At 50.5% G+C, this 15,692-nt stretch overlaps 1 protein-coding gene across 45 annotated transcripts in view; it reads right to left on the reverse strand.

Annotated features, from left to right (window-relative positions):
- The window catches only part of SCRIB (scribble planar cell polarity protein), a 109,696-nt gene that overhangs the window by 57,028 nt on the left and 36,976 nt on the right, over nt 1-15,692 (reverse strand). For 44 of the 45 annotated variants that reach the window (XR_007375981.1, XR_007375974.1, XR_007375979.1 and 41 more), the window contains 4 exons: nt 7,753-7,842; nt 7,066-7,143; nt 3,884-4,198; nt 3,354-3,434 (listed from right to left, as the gene is read on the reverse strand). Coding sequence is in view for 1 of the 45 variants with exons in the window: in XM_048940174.1 (XP_048796131.1) it covers nt 3,354-3,434; nt 3,884-4,198; nt 7,066-7,143; nt 7,753-7,842 (564 nt within the window). In the remaining 44 variants the exon portion in view is untranslated. The remainder of the gene's footprint in view (nt 1-3,353; nt 3,435-3,883; nt 4,199-7,065; nt 7,144-7,752; nt 7,843-15,692) is intronic. The other variant, XR_007375991.1, reaches the window with a different exon arrangement.

The raw sequence follows: 15,692 nt of genomic DNA on the forward strand, positions 1-15,692 counted from the left end.
ATTCACCATGAGAACACAAGGGACATTAAATTGAGAGGAGAGCTAAGCTAGAAGGGGACCAAAGGGACCAAATGTGCCACGGAAACAATAATTTGACAAATTAAAAGGTTCTTAAATTCTGAAAACGCTTTCCAAAATGAACAACAAAGACGTGAACACAGCAGCTGCTCAACAAACAATCACACAACAGTCACGGCAGCTGGATTGTGCAGCCTGATTCCTCACTATCTAACCCCCAGAATTATTATAACTACTAACAGTTTCTGGGCCAAGTTGGTTGAAGAGGCTCTGAAGAGCTGGCTAAGAGCTCTGTTGGTCTCTAAGACCAACACGACCACTACTCAGCCTACCTGTCCGTCCCATCCAAGCCAGCTGTGCTCCTCTGCCAATGCAATGGGGGTTCAGACCACAGCAGGGATTTTGTCACTCTCCCAGCAATGCTGCCCATCTCCTGGCAGCCCCACAAACAGCCAGGTGAGGCAGCTCCCAGTTGTGATGCAGATGGGAAACTCTCAGCCCTGCAGCCTTTGCTCTTATGCTGAGACATCTGTCCCCAAAGTACACCTTTGGCACCAACCACTGAGGACCAACAAGGAGGTGAAGATGTCAGCCTGCACGTTATCACACACAGGAAGGGGCTCCAGGAAGGAAGCACCCAGGTAGTGGCTCGTCAGCATAGAAGACAAGGCAATAAGCAGGAAAGAGAAACAACATGCAGATGCACAAACCTAATGAAGAGCAGATAAGAGACGAGATCGGGGCACTCACAGATGGATCATTAAACAAACTGCTCATCAGGTAACATCACGGCCTGATTTTTGGGAGGTTCTCTGTGATCCTCATGGATTACATCCCAACTGGGGATATCCTACGGCCTTTTTCTTTTCTGATTATAGTTGTTGGACCACAGGCATACAGTGGTATTGCCCCAGGTGCCAATGGATGAGGACACAAGATGTCCCTCACTCATAGCACCTCCCATCTAACAGCCCTTGGCAGAATTTTCAGCATCAATGGCTCATTAGGCCTCTCATGCACCACCTGATGCCACTACTGCCCTCAGCCCCCCCCAGCTAAGGGCTCTTTGTTTAATCCCAGACCTATCCCCAAAAACTAGCTGCCCTTGGCCACTGCTCCCAGTCCTGAACCTCCCTGCTAGATCTGACGGTTGGACTTGGATGATCTTCGTGGTCTTTTCCAACCCTGATGATTCTATGATCTCAAACTATGGTCAAAGTCTCCGTTACCTCCCTGCCCCATGTCTTCCACCACCCAGGTGACTCTCAAGATGTCCATCACAAAACTGGGTCAGGTTCTGACTCATAAGAGACATCAGAACACGGAGAAGGCTGGAGAGTTAGTGATCAGTCACTGGTGAGCTTTGTGGAGCGTTAACTTTGAAGACAGCTCTAGGCTGGGCTCTTCAGTTCTTTTACAAAAAGCTCCTGAAGAAAACAAAGGGAGTTTTCCTGGCCTTTCTCTGCAGAGAAATCCAGGATGGTACAGAGCACAGGGGAAGACCATGAAGCTCTGTTGTATTTCTTTCCTCAAGAAAACAAAAAGTTCACTTTCAGCAAAGTGAAACAGAGGCATGACCAGGAAACCATGACTTTGGTGGGAGGCTTCTGCCTGCTGGACCTACAGACTGCTTCCCAACCAGAGCCCTCCTGCTCTCCCCATAGAGAAACACAAGCAGCCTGCAGGACACATCTGGTTAATCACCATGTCCTGAAAAGTCTTCCAAAAACCAAACCAAACAAACAAAAAAACTAAAAAAAGGGCAATCACTGCTTCAGAAAAGTTGTGGCAAATAGGGAATTCTGTCACACAGACATGGTGTTGAGGTGAACAGGTATTCTCAGCATCCACGGCAGCTCCATGGGCCTGACCTTGCTGCAGATTTGTCCAGAGATGGGGTAAAACTCACAGGGCTGCTCATGCATTTCTTAGAATGAGCAGAAACTCTCAAGGAACAAATATCACCAAAGAGAGATAAGAGGTCTCAGGATGTAACACCACCACCATGTGGATCTCACATTTAGCAGCGCACCCCACAGGAAGGAAAGGCAGAAGAGCAGCTGCCACCAGGAGGAATGCCTGCTGGGGCTGCTGCAGTCAGACACTTGCTGGAAGGTGCAGATGTTATATGAACAGTTTGATGTGAATGAAAATGCCCATAGACCATAAAGATGCAACAGGGTTTGACTTCTGACTCCATTCCAAAATATCACGATTCCTTCTTGCCACAGGCAGAGCCAACAAACACCATGCAATCATGCCTCTCAGTCATGCTTCCATGGCAGTGGAGCATCGAAAGAAGAGCAAAACGAAAATAATTTGGGCTATGGGGAGGGAATCTTCACCAGGAAGGGTAATAGCAGGACGAGGGCTAATGGCTTGGAATTAAAAAAGGGAGATTTAGATTAGACAATAGGAAATTCTTCACTATGTGGGTGGTGAGGCACTGGAGCAGGTTGTCCAGAGAATGTTAGATGTGTTCAAGGCCAGGCTGGATGGCTTGTATCCCTGCCCACAGCACAGGGGTTGGAACTGGGTGGTCGTCATGACCCTTCCAACCCAAACCATTCCATGACTCCACAGTTCTGACTGACAACAACCAAGGTGGGTTGTGGGAGGATAGAGGAGCACTAGAAGACAAGGAGAGATGTCATAGCAGTTTAGGTGTCCTGGCAGGATATGACTGCCAGACCTAGGTCAAAGCTCCACTACAGCTTTGTGCCAGAGCAAATACAACGCAGCCCCCAGCCTAGGGATAGAGCAGACAGAAGCCAGCACTGACGAGGCTGTATCAGTGTTTACCCACGCCAGCTCTGTGGTAACACGTGCTCTTACCACAACAGCTGGATCAGAAACCCACCACCAGCACCAAGAGGCAGGAGCTTTCACCTGGAGGCAGCATGCGAGCTCGGGAGGAAGGTCAGGAGGCTCAGCAGGCTCTCCCCACAGGAGGAGAGCCAGTGACGCATTAGGCAGAAAGACTGAGGTTAGAGGCAGCAGTGAGATCTGTATCACAGCACAAACAGGAGGGGAGTTGGGGCCAGAGGTTGAAATGAAAGCAGGGGAAACACTCCATGTGCCCTGCCCGGCTCCATGTTGCCCTCCTTCTCCTTCAGGCAGTGCTGACAACTGCTGCCCTGCTCTCCACAGGGCGCAGCGCTGCCCCTTCACATCCCTTGCCTTTGAGGAGCTTAAAAAAAGGGCTCCAAAATCTAGTATTAAAGATAGGAGAACAGCTGAGGCAGGGCAGGGAACTGTACTTGTGTCTGCTGCCCCAAGGGCAGAGTCAGCCCCTTCCCATTCCCTCCTGCTGTTCCCCAGCCACCCACACTCACCGAGATGACCCGGTCTCCTACGTGCAGGATCCCGTCCCGATGGGCTGCACCTCCCTCTGCAATCCGTGAGATGAAAATCCCCTGAAATGCAATCAGAAGGGTCAGAGACTCCGTGCCTCCCCAAGGCTTTGCTCCCCGACACCAGGCGGGTCTCAGCCCACTCCCTCTGCAGAACCCCCCCCTCCTGGCATTTTCCCTTCTTCCTCACTCCAGCAAACCCCGTTCTGCTTCCGGAGCCACCTGCAGGAAAGCCTTCATGTGGCCAAGAGCCCAGAACACATGTCAAGAGGACAGCAGCAGGATTAAATGTCACTGGCAGGGATTGCAAGCCTCTGCCCCACCTCCTTCTGAACTTCTCCCTTTCCCTGAGTTAAGAGCAGATTCTGTCTCTCTCAGCACTGCAGGACAGCCCCCGGGCCATGCCTTGCTGCCTCTTGCCCTCAGTGACGAAAAGACCCCGTGCTGCCCACTCAAGCAGTGCCAAAATGCAGAGATTGGAGCCCCTTTCCTCCCAAAGAGCCGTCACTGACCGTGTCACCAGCCCGGTACGGCGTGGAGCCTTTGCCACCAGCGATGCTGAAGCCCAGACCCTTCTCATTGCGCATCAAGCAGGTGGAGTATCTCTCCGTGGGAGGTGCCCCCTCGGGTCGCTCAGGGAAGCGGAGGCCACCCCTCCTCTCTCGAGGGCTGTAGTCGTCCTCAGGGCGCAGCGGGGTGACGGTGATGGCGTTCTCCGGTTCCACCATCCGCTCCCTCAGGACCGTCATGGACACGGAGCTCCCCGAGCCACGCAGCGCTTCCACCGCCACGTGGTGCTCCGCGCAGTGCAGGGACACTCCGTTCACCTGGGGATGGAGAGAGCCAGGCACAACCCTGCCCTTCTTCCTGCACGGCTTCCACCAGCACGCACGGCATGGACTGCTCCGGCCTTCGCTGCTGCTCCCCAGCACAAGCACAGTTCATCATCACACTGCAGCAGGCTTTGAGCGCTCTGATCTAGCTGTGGGTGCCCCTGTTTTCTGCAGCGGAGTTGAACCAGATGGCCTTTAAAGGTCCCTTCCAACTCACAGAATCACAGAATTGTAGGGGTTGGAAGGGAGCTCCAGAGATCATCGAGTCCAACCCCCTGCCAAAGCAGGTTCCCTACAGCAGGTCGCACAGGTCGGCATCCAGGCAGGTCTTGAACATCTCCAGAGAAGGAGACTCCACCACCTCCCTGGGCAGCCTGTTCCAGTGAACAGTGGGACCATAGACACACGTTGGGTCCCATAGAGACATGTTGGGACCCATAGAGACACGTTGGGACCCATAGAGACACATTGGGACCCATAGAGACACACTGGGACCCGTAGAGACACGTTGGGACCCATAGAGACACATTGGGACCCATAGAGACACACTGGGACCCATAGAGACACATTGGGACCCATAGAGACACAGTGGGACCCTTAGAGACACATTGGGACCCATAGAGACACAGTGGGACACATAGAGACACGTTGGGACCCATAGAGACACACTGGGACCCATAGAGACACGTTGGGACCCATAGAGACACGCTGGGACCCACAGACTCCCCCACCTCCCTGCAGCCTGTTCCAGCGCTCCTCCCCTCACTGCACAGCCGTTCCTTCGCACACTGCTGCACAACTTCCTATGCTGCAGTTTCCAGCCGTTTCCCCTCATCCTGTCTCCACTCACCACTGAAAAGAGTCCGGCCTCGCCATTCTGCCCCCCACACCTCAGATATTGACAGACCTGGATCAGCTCCCCTCTCAGCCTTCTTTCCTCCATGCTGAACAGACCCAGCTCACTCAGCCTTTCTCCATAGCAGAGATGCTCCAGGCCCCTCACCATCTTGCTGGCCCTCCGCTGGACTCTTCCCAACAGATCCCTGTCTGTTTTGTGCTGGGCAGCCCAGAACTGGATGCCGTGCTCCAGGTGAGGCCTCAGCAGGGCAGAGCAGAGGGGGAGGATCGCCTCCCTCGACCTGCTGGCCACGCTCTTTTTAATGCACCCCAGACTCATGACCATCCTACGAATCTGTGATTCCCTACAAAGCTCTGTGCTGTCACTCTGTCCCCCCTGGGACAGACGTCACCTGCTGCCCTTCAAGGAAGCTTCCCTCGTGCATGTGCTGCCTAAATCCTAATACAGTGAGTGAACAACCGACCGATGAGTTGGGCCCAAAGAGGGGTGGTCAGTGGGGTTCCACCAGGCTGGTGGGGTTCTGCAGGGCTCTGCCTTAGGGCCCATTCTCTTTGAACTCCTCATCAGTGCCTTGAATACAGGACTTGAAGGAATTGGACTCAACAATCCTTACAGATCCCTTCAACTCAGGATATTCTACGATTCTATGGTCCCAAATCTAATTCAAATCTAATCTCTCCTACTTCAGGGCATTTAAGATCCTTTATCCCATCACGGCCTTTATTAGTGAGCAACACTATCCTTATTCTAGAGTGGAAGAAATATTCCATCCCACTCAAAGCCAATGAGAACAGAACTGCTGCAAGTGACTCGCAGATGTAACCATATTTTAGAAAGAATAAGGGTAATGTTGAGAGAGCACCTCTGATTTTACAGGAGGCACAGACGAATGGACACCATGGAAGGTAAACTAGAAGTGACAAAGGATCTTTTCCCAAATCTTTAACTGGAAAGTTATCTATCTTCCATGAAATCACCTGGTGCCAAAAATTTAACTGTTGAAAAAAGGAACATTCATTCATCTCTCAAAATCCTCAAGAGCTGACTCTCCTTTTTCTGCAGCAAAATGCAACTCAGCGCATGCAGCACAAAGATGCAAGGTGGCATTTAAAGCCCTGGAACATAGAAGAAATCAGAATAGACTTCTACTACAGTCCGTGCCAGGTTGAGTGGTGAAAAAGAAGGAACATGGAGTCACATAAATGCCAGATCTCCCCTGCCCAGATATACACTGCAGCAGTAGAAGGGCATAAGACACCACATCAGCTCCCACAAACAGCACAGTGCTCCAAATACAGACCACTTATTCTTCTGGTCTCTATCCAACATTGTAGTGACATCTATTCCCTGCGTAACGCAATCAATCCTTCCTCAATTGGAGCCCAATCTTGTACAATTAATCATGCCTCAAACAATCTGGAGATAGGCATTTGGCTGGCTGGAGGTTAAGATTTATATTACAAGGTTCGCTTTTACCCTTTATAAGAAAGTAGAAAGGAACAGCACATAGAGGCTGGCTGCTCAGCCTGCTGGGTTTGTGGTCTCACTCACGTGCATTTTTCCCTCTCTGATTTATAGAACTATAGAATCCTTAGATTTGGAAGGAACATTTAAAGGTCATCAGGTCCAACTGCCCTGCAATGAACAAGCACAGCTCGATCAGGTTGGTCCAGCCTGGTCCAGGCTTGCCTTGAAAGTCTGCAGGGATGGGGCATCCACCACACCTCTGGGGAACCTGTTCAGTGCCTCACTACCCTCACTTGTGAAACACTTCATTTGGGGAGAGTGAACCTAGGAGCGATTTCTGTCCTTACAAAGAAGCAAAAGATTCAGGGTAATGTTAATTAAACAACCTACGCTTGGAGTCAGGAGGATTTTGTTTTCTCCTTGCAGCTCCTGATACTCGATATGGCCTCCAGACCAGCGTAATGGATATAAGCACCAGCCCACACCTCTCCACTCATTAAAATTATTTATGAACTCACAGCAGCCAGGCCCTTACCTCCAGAAGCTTGTCCCCAACACGAACTCCTGCACGAGCTGCAGGTCCCTCCTCTGAGACACGGGAAATAAAGATGCCCTGGGGGGAAAAAAAAAGTGTGTTAAAGGAGATGGAGTCCATTCTTCAACCCTGTAAAGCATGGAAGGAAAACATTCCACCTCATCCACCTTATGGGAAAGGGGAAATCTCTTGCCAGCCCCATACCCTGGAAGGAGGGACAAGACATTCACATCACTCCAATTAGGAAATGATATGAAAGGAAAAAGGCATTCCATCCCATGGTTGCCCCACGGGTGACAAAAGGGAAAAGGGAAGCACGAATCCTTTTCCACTATGGGGAGAACAGGACAGCTGATGCAATCATAAATGCTTAAGCCAACGCTGTGCTTTTCTCCTTTGGAGTCCTGTATACAAAGACAAGTGGGAGAGAAACTGCTGTTCTCATGGCTGCTGGTGGGCAGCAGCGTGAAGGCTGTGCCTCTGCACTCCAGCCCAGGGGTGAAACATATCGAGCAGACCCCAGAATGCCAGAAAGTGCTTTTAGTTGGTCCTTTACAGCATGCTACCGGGCTGCTCCCAACCGCTCTGCGAAATCCCACCCCGATCACAAAGCTCCTACATGTGGACATCCAACACACAGCTACAGAGAAGCAGGCACTCCCATAACGACACAGCCCAGAGCCTTACCTCGTCATCACCCTTATAGGGGGTGGAGCCCTTGCCCCCTGCGATGCTGATGCCCAGCCCCCCCGTCTGCCGCACGATAGTCAGTGTCAGCTGGAAGCAGAATGGACACGAGTTACACGTCAGCACAGGGAGAGAGAATGCCACAGACATCTTGAAGGGCAAAGGATAACGACTTAGAGAACATGCACGAGAGCACAGACTTTATCTGCATGCTTCTGCTTGAGTGTTTATGCAAGCTTGGTATCCGTGTCTCGACGGGACCGATGTCACAATATAGTTAAACCATTTTTCACAGCCGAGTCCTGAACTGTATCTCAAGACCAAGAGTCAGTTTGCCTGTAATGAACACACTGGAATGAGATGTCCACCATAAAGTGGGATAGGACTGGGTAAGGAAACGGGGCTGGTGTTCTATCACAGCCCAGCTCTACCGCACAGCTCCCTTTGGGGTGCGTTCTGCACAGCTGCTGGGAGGTTGAGGGCTATCCCAATGAGGCATGCAGGCTCAAGAATGGCACACCTACAACGCCCTGGAGGGACACTTGGCTTTAGTGTGTAGATGGAAATCAAGGTGTGACTCTGGAAAAGCCACCTGTTTTGTCCAGTGGCTCCTTCCTCTCCTCCCCTCTGCATGTACAAGTCTGAGCTGCGGCTGTGCCATCCAGAAGTCTCTTCTTCCCATTTCCCACCTCCACACACCAAATTATAGCCCCCTCCAACAGCAAAAATCTCCTCAAACTTTAACAGACGTTGCCTACATCCAGGCCACCAACACAAACTGTTCTTCTTGCCCCAGACATGAGAAGGAAGGTAGGGAGCATGCAGTGGGAAAGCGAAAGGAATAGGACAGACAGGAGACTCTGGGATCTGTCAGGGCCAAGGAGTTGGTGAGGTTAAGAGACAGAAATATACAGAGACTTCTGGAGAGAACTGAAGTTGCTGTCCTCCAGATGTCAGCTCCCTGGAAACAAAGTCCAGAATGGAGAGAGGCTGCTGCAGAGGGGTCCAGCTTCACCATCAGGTGCATCTGGATTGGCCAGATAACATGGCAGGCAAAGAAGCAGGAAACACCTTCCTTAATGCTCTTCCTCCAAACCCTTCTTCACTTTCCACAGGGACAAAAGCAACATCCTGCGGGGTCTTCACATGCTACCAAGATCACAAACCCCAAGAAATGCAGAATTAGAACGAGGTTCTTTGCCATTTCCTCATTATGCCTGTTGTGCAAGACCTGGAGGCTGAGTTAAACCCAAATACTGAAAGACGTGGATTTGTTCAGGTGAGACAAAAAAGGGGGTGGTCATCAGATAGCATTCTACATCACCGACAGCACGTTTTAAAACCAGTTACAGATTAGATACACCCTGCTTGCGTGAAAACCTTTATTAGGTTGTAACTACAAACATCCACCTTCTTTCCTCCAGCCTCAGCAGGTTCTGACAATACTCTCAAGGCTTCTAATGATACAAAAACCTCTTGCAATCGTGCAGAACTGGATTCCCACACATGGACGACAGATGGAGATGTTTCAAGTAAGATAGTTGATGGTTTCAATCAGTGACCGAATGATTATGTCCAAATCACTACTTCTGTCGTGGTTTTGACAATGAACAGGGAATATACAACGTCACTGGTTGAAGTCACTTCCAGTTGCACGGTGTGTTGGTCATTGAAACTAACTGAAAGATAAACCACAGAATGAGGGGTTTCACAAAGCCACTGAAACCAGTCTAAAAACATGGGGAAATGTGCCAGAACAAAAACAACTGGGCTGAGGGTGAAGAGCCTCCCTGCGCCACATGTCTAACAGTGTGAACGGAAAAACCAGAACACCAAGGAGGAACCAGGTGTAATCAGGTTTAAAGACACTGCCAGAACACCACAGGGGCTCAAATGGGATATGGGTGTATTTAGAAAGGGGATTTCAAACTCCCAGAGCAAATGAGTCCTCACATAAAAAACAGTGATGTAAGAAGAAGAGCGTGGCCAGCAGGTGGAGGGAGGTGATCCCAGCCCTCTGCTCTGCCCTGGTGAGGCCACATTTAGAACCCTGTATCCAGCCCTGGGCTCCCCAGCTCAAAAAGACAGGGATTTCCTAGAAGGAGCCCAGCAGAGGGGCACAGAGATGATAAAGGGCCTGGAGCATCTCCTGTATGAGGAAAGGCCGAGTAACCTGGGGCTGTTCAGCCTGGGGAAAAGAAGACTGAGAGGGGATTTATTAGTGCTCATAAATTTCTAATGGGAGTTGGGAGGCAAACAGGCCCTTCTCAGTGTAGGGGCAAGGCCCAAACAGGCCCTTCTCAGTCATAGGGCAAGGAACAGCGGCCTAAAATCTGAACAGAGGAAGCTCCATACTAACATGTAGAAGATCATCTTCATGGCAGGGGTGGCAGAGCACTGGAACAGGCTGCCCAGAGAGGTGGAGGAGTCTCCACCATGGAGATATTCAATACCAACTGGACGCCCACCTGAGAGACCTGCTGTAGGGAACTGCTTGGGCAGGGGCTTGGATTCCATGATCTCCTGAGGTCCTTTCCTACCCCTGCAATTCTGTGAAGCCAAACTGGTGAACGTTTGTTTGAAATCTATGAGAATAATACGAAATGAGTACATAGCTGACAAAAAAGGAGCTGGCTCCAGTAGCCTGCGTGTGCCCTTTAGTTTTCAGTCCAGGGCTACGAAGGTGGTGAAGGGTCTGGAGGGCAAAAGGAGGGAGAAGCAGCTGAGGTCCCTTGGACTGTTCTGCCCAGAGAACAGGAGACTGAGGGGAGGCCTCATGCTGGCCTGCAGCTCCTCATGTTGGTCTGCAGCTCCTCAAGTTGAGCTGCACCTTCCCCACAGCAGCCTACAGCCACAGGGCTGCTTCAGAGCTTTGACATCCATCGGCTGGAAGCACAGCAGCAGCTGCCCATGCTGCAAGGGGCAGCACAGTCCCATCTCTGTATCACTCTCTCACTGACTTCTCTCTACTTTTTCTCTTCTTCCATCTTTGCCCTTACCACCTCAGATCCATCACCAGCCATCCAGCAACGGTTCATCTCACAGTTCACAACAGGTCTGCAATATTCACCACATAGAAGCATGCTGCTCATCTGATTCTGATTCCTTACAGCAGCAGAAATGGCAAATTGTCACTGAATGACAGCAAATCCAGGGTTTCATCCTACGTATGCGAGCTTCTCCACGGACACACGATACTGGGACTGGAGGAAAGGCAAAATGGCAACAGCTGCCACTTCAGCCTGAAGCTGGTATTTCCCTCAACTGCCACTTGAGACCAGGCAAAATCCATTTATCATGATTGTACTCAACCCCAGTGAGGCTGCTCCTCGACTGCTGCGTTCAGTTTTGAGCTCCTCACTGCAGGGAAGACATGAAGGCCCTGGAGCATGTCCAGAGAAGGGCAGCAGAGCTGTGAAGGCTCTGGAGCACAGTGCTATGGGAATCAGCAGGGGGAGGATGGTGGTTCAGCCTGGAGCAGACAAAGCTCAGGGCAGATTTCACGGCCCTCTGCAGCTCTCTGAAAGGAGGTTAGAGTGAGACGGGGATCGGCTCACAGGCATCAGCGATAGGATTGGAAGTGATGGCCTCACGTCAGGAATTCAGGTTGGACATTTGGAACATTTCTTCTCAAAAAGAGTGGTGGTGCAGTGGCACAGCTGACCAGGGAAGCAGAGGAGTCACCGTCCCTGGAGGTGTTCAAGAACAGTGGAGATGGGGCACACGGGGACGTGGTCAGTGGGCACGGTGCGATGGCTTGGGGTTGGACGTGGGGATCTTGGAGGTCCTTTCCAACCTTAATGACTCTCTGTCTGCATTGCAGTGTAAGCCAAGGAAGCAGATACGTGTCCCAATGTGCTCCTCTGCCACCCTTGGTCCCATCTGTGTTTCTACCTATGTATCTCTGAGGAATACACTCAAGTAAGGACTGGCTCCATTCCCACCTATTTTCCATAGACCCTATAAAGCTATCTTTTAACAGAGTCTCCAGATCCTGCTAGCTTTTCCAAATCGCAGTGAATAAACACCAACTATTGCAAAGAGACAAATGCTGCACTCGTGGGCAGGCTTACTCTTCCAGTAGCTGCCAGGGATATCACAGAATCACAGAAACACCAAGGTTGGAACAGACCTTCCAGATCATCCAGTCCAACCATCCACCCATCACCAATAGTTCTCACTAAACCTCATCCCTCTACACAAAATCCAAACGTCCCTTGAACACCTCCAGGGTCGGTGACTCCACCACCTCCCTGGGCAGCCCACTGCAGTGCCTGGCCACTCTTTCAGAAAAGCAGTATTTCCTAACGTCCAGCCTAATCTGAACACTGCCAAAAAGATCTGGGACAGTCCATTAAGGGTTTTGACAGCTTGCTCTGAGCAGGGGCACAGCAGGCAGGAGAGGCACCAAACTTGACTTTCACAGGTTTCCACTGGCACAGCATGGAGCTGCTGCACTTCAGAGCTGTTGTTTCTCCAGATTTGATCTTCAGATCAAGTTGTTTCTCCAGGCATAACCAAAGCAGTTGGGTTTAAGGATGGTATTTTGAGAAGGCAGCAGTTTTCTGCATGCACAGACATCTTTTTATGGTACATACATTTGGAGGCAGGTATGTGTCTGATCGCTAGAGCTGCATGCCTTGAAGCTTTAAATGGGACTGTGACACAGAAAAGGCAAATGTACAACGAATGCTTCCCATTTGTATTTGGATAGAAACACAGTGATGCATGCGTATCACAAAGAATCACGCCCTAACAGGAGCTAAAGAACCCATTAAACATCACCAGTATGAGAAATCCATCTAAAAAGCCAGAAGGGCTAAACAACGTGTGCCCAAGAGTCCCAGCAAGTGGCCAAGACCTCCAATATGCTCACAGAGTTGTTACAAAACTCTGGAATGCTGAAATAGCATTTCTGTTGTGCTGCTGGATTGAAACTTCCTTGGGATGATGCCTGCAATGACCTGACAGCCATCCCAGCACCATTTCCAGAAGAGTAACTGAAGAACCAGTACGCATGCCTCTATCCAGGCAGACAGAAATAATGCTCATGTCAAGCAGTTCAACACTTGGAATATCTTACTTCCATAACAGACAAAAAACCCACCACCACCGTTATTCCATTCCTTGACCAGCCACTGAACTTGGCTGACAGAGCAGCACAAATTTAATAAGCAGACGCTGGTAAAACTTGGTGCTTCTTGTCACACAAGCACCGGCCACCAGCAAAGAACCATGAGGTAGGTGGGGATCAGCAGATCTTAACAGGCTTGACCTTATTCCAACTCCCCAACAGAACATAATATTAACTGTTGCGTTTGAGCGGAGGCCAGGATGCTTCAGATAAAGCAGGGGATGGGAGAGGTCAGAATTTTGGATCCTTTTTCACGCCATTAATGACTTCAGAGGAAATGATTACTCAGAGATGAACAGGATTAACAGTCCTGAAATCTTAAATCACAGATTACAAGGACCTGGGGAAATACAAGTAAGGGCTCATCACGCCTTGCTAAAGACTGCAATATGTCATCCCCAGAGGAAGACCTGCACGCTCACCATCAGAGGCCTCTTGACACAGACATCACTCAACTCCGTGTCTTTTTCCACAAACACCTCTACAAAACAGAGGTCCTCACAAAGCGACCCGCTGGGAGCCAAAGGCTCTGACTCACCAGGAGAGATTAGAAGAGCTAAATACGTCCTTGTGACTCGTGAGAACGCGTGGCCAGGCTGAAAATAACGATGAGCAAATGGAAGGTGAGAGAGCGCTGCGTGAGCTGGTGAGAAAAACCAAGCTAAAAATGAACAATGGAAAAAGGAACGTGGAGGAAAGGTCCTGCCCTGGCAAAGAAGCTGAGCTGAGGGTTTTCTGGCTGCGACGGTGCTCATTTGCCCTTTAAGATGGTTTGGTTACGGACAGCAGAGGTGCCCTGCAGTGCTACGTGCTCAGCTGTGCTCCTGCACACCCCTGGGGGAGGCCCCAGGACAGTGATCCAAATCTCAATAGTAAGTGAAAGGACAGAAAGGATGCTATTTATTAAACATCCACATCGACGGTGGTTTTGGAACCATGCATAAAAAGCCCTCCAGGCACATACAGGTATGCACAGTTCTTTCGTTAACCAATTCCAGAAATAAGGATTTAAGGAACTTCATCCTGGCTTGCATCAGAAACAGTGCTGCCAGCAGGAGCAGAGAGGTGATGGTTCCCCTGTATTCAGCACTGGTGAGGCCGCACCTCGAGTGCTGTGTCCAGTTTTGGGCCCCTCACTGCAAGAAAGATATTGAGGCCCTGGAACGTGTTCAAAGGAGGGCAATGAAATGGTGAAAGGTCTGGAGCACAGGGCTGGTGAGGAGAGGCTGAAGGAGCTGGGAATGTTCAGCCTGGAGAAGAGGAGCTCAGGGCAGAGCTCACTGCTCTCTATGGCTGCTGAAGGCAGGCTGCAGGGAGCTGGGGGTCGGCCTCTGCTCTCGTGCCATCAGTGATGGGAGCAGAGGGAACGGCTTCAAGCTGCGGCAGGGGAGATTCAGGCTGGACATGAGGAAGAATGAGGTGTCAGAAAGGTGGGCAGCACTGCAATGGATGCCCAGGGAGGTGGGGGAGGCACCGAGCCTGGGGGTGTTGAAGGAAAGGCTGGATGCTGTGCTGAGGGCCGTGGTTCAGTGGGAGCTGTTGGGAATGGGTGAGCGGTTGGACTGGATGAGCTTTGAGGTCTTTTCCAACCTTGGTGATTCTATGATGTTATGATTCATCACAACAGGCACCGGGGTTTGCCGCAGCAATGGGAATGTCAGCAGTAAAATACGGATCCCAGATGGAACTGGGCTGGCTGCACCATGGTACAGAGCAAGGCAGAGTCCTTCTGGAAATGAAAAAGTTCCACCTCCTGGACAAACCAAATCCTTATTGGACAAACACACAAAGCGTTGAAGCGTTTCTGGAACTAGAAATAGAACAAACGCCCAACACACAAATGTGCTGGGGATGCAGGTAGACTGAGAGATGTTGAAATGCATTCTCTTTTTTCCTCTCTTTAGCAGTAAGGCATTTTTGTTCCTACATGTAGGGACTCCTTTCGTGGTACAGTCATTCATTTGGTCTCATTCTGCCTGCAAAATCTCACCTTGAAACTCCTTTCAGTCCAATAGCCTCTCATTGCTTTAAGCATCCACTTCAGCCCATTGCTTAATAGCAAATTAAAAGATGAGGTACTGGAAAATCTTTGAGACTTGTCCACCATGTGTTCCACCGGTTGCCTCACACCAAGAACTGTGCTGCATTTCCATTACATGCTGCTGAGGACAGACAGCACGTGGGGACAGATGGAAAAGGGGAATCGACTCTTTGAAAGGACAGACAGTAGCAAGACAAGAGGAAATGGTTTGAAGCTGAGGGAGGGCAGATGGAGGTTGGATGTCAGGGGAAGTTCTGTGCTGTGAGAGCGGTGAGGGGCTGCAACAGCTGCCCAGAGAGGCTGTGATGCCCCGTCCATCCCTGGAGGTGTTCAAGGCCAGGTTGGATGGGGCCCTGGGCAGCCTGGGCTGCTGTGAAATGGGGAGGTTGGTGGCCCTGCTGTGGTGGGGGGTTGGAGCTTCATCATCCTTGAGGTCCCTTCCAACCTGGGCCATTCTGTGATGCTATGAAAACTATTGCTTCACTCACTGTGAAGTACAGGAGCGGCACAAAGATCAAAACTCCCTGAGGACCCAATGCTGAATGCAGGAACAGAAGTGAGGTGGCTGCAGAGAGCTTTGGTTCATGGATGGGAAATGGAAGAAGAACTATGGAATATGGTGTACTGAAGTTGGATCACAATGCCGTATCATCCACAGCCAACAAAGTTAGAGAAGAACAGGTGTAGGAAAGGGCAGTGAGAAAGACATCGAAGGGAGAACTGATCTTAAAGCAGAACCTGGTTTCATCAAGCTCATGGACCGAA

This window comes from Lagopus muta, chromosome 3 (assembly GCF_023343835.1).
Source record: "Lagopus muta isolate bLagMut1 chromosome 3, bLagMut1 primary, whole genome shotgun sequence".
NCBI lineage: Eukaryota > Metazoa > Chordata > Aves > Galliformes > Phasianidae > Lagopus > Lagopus muta.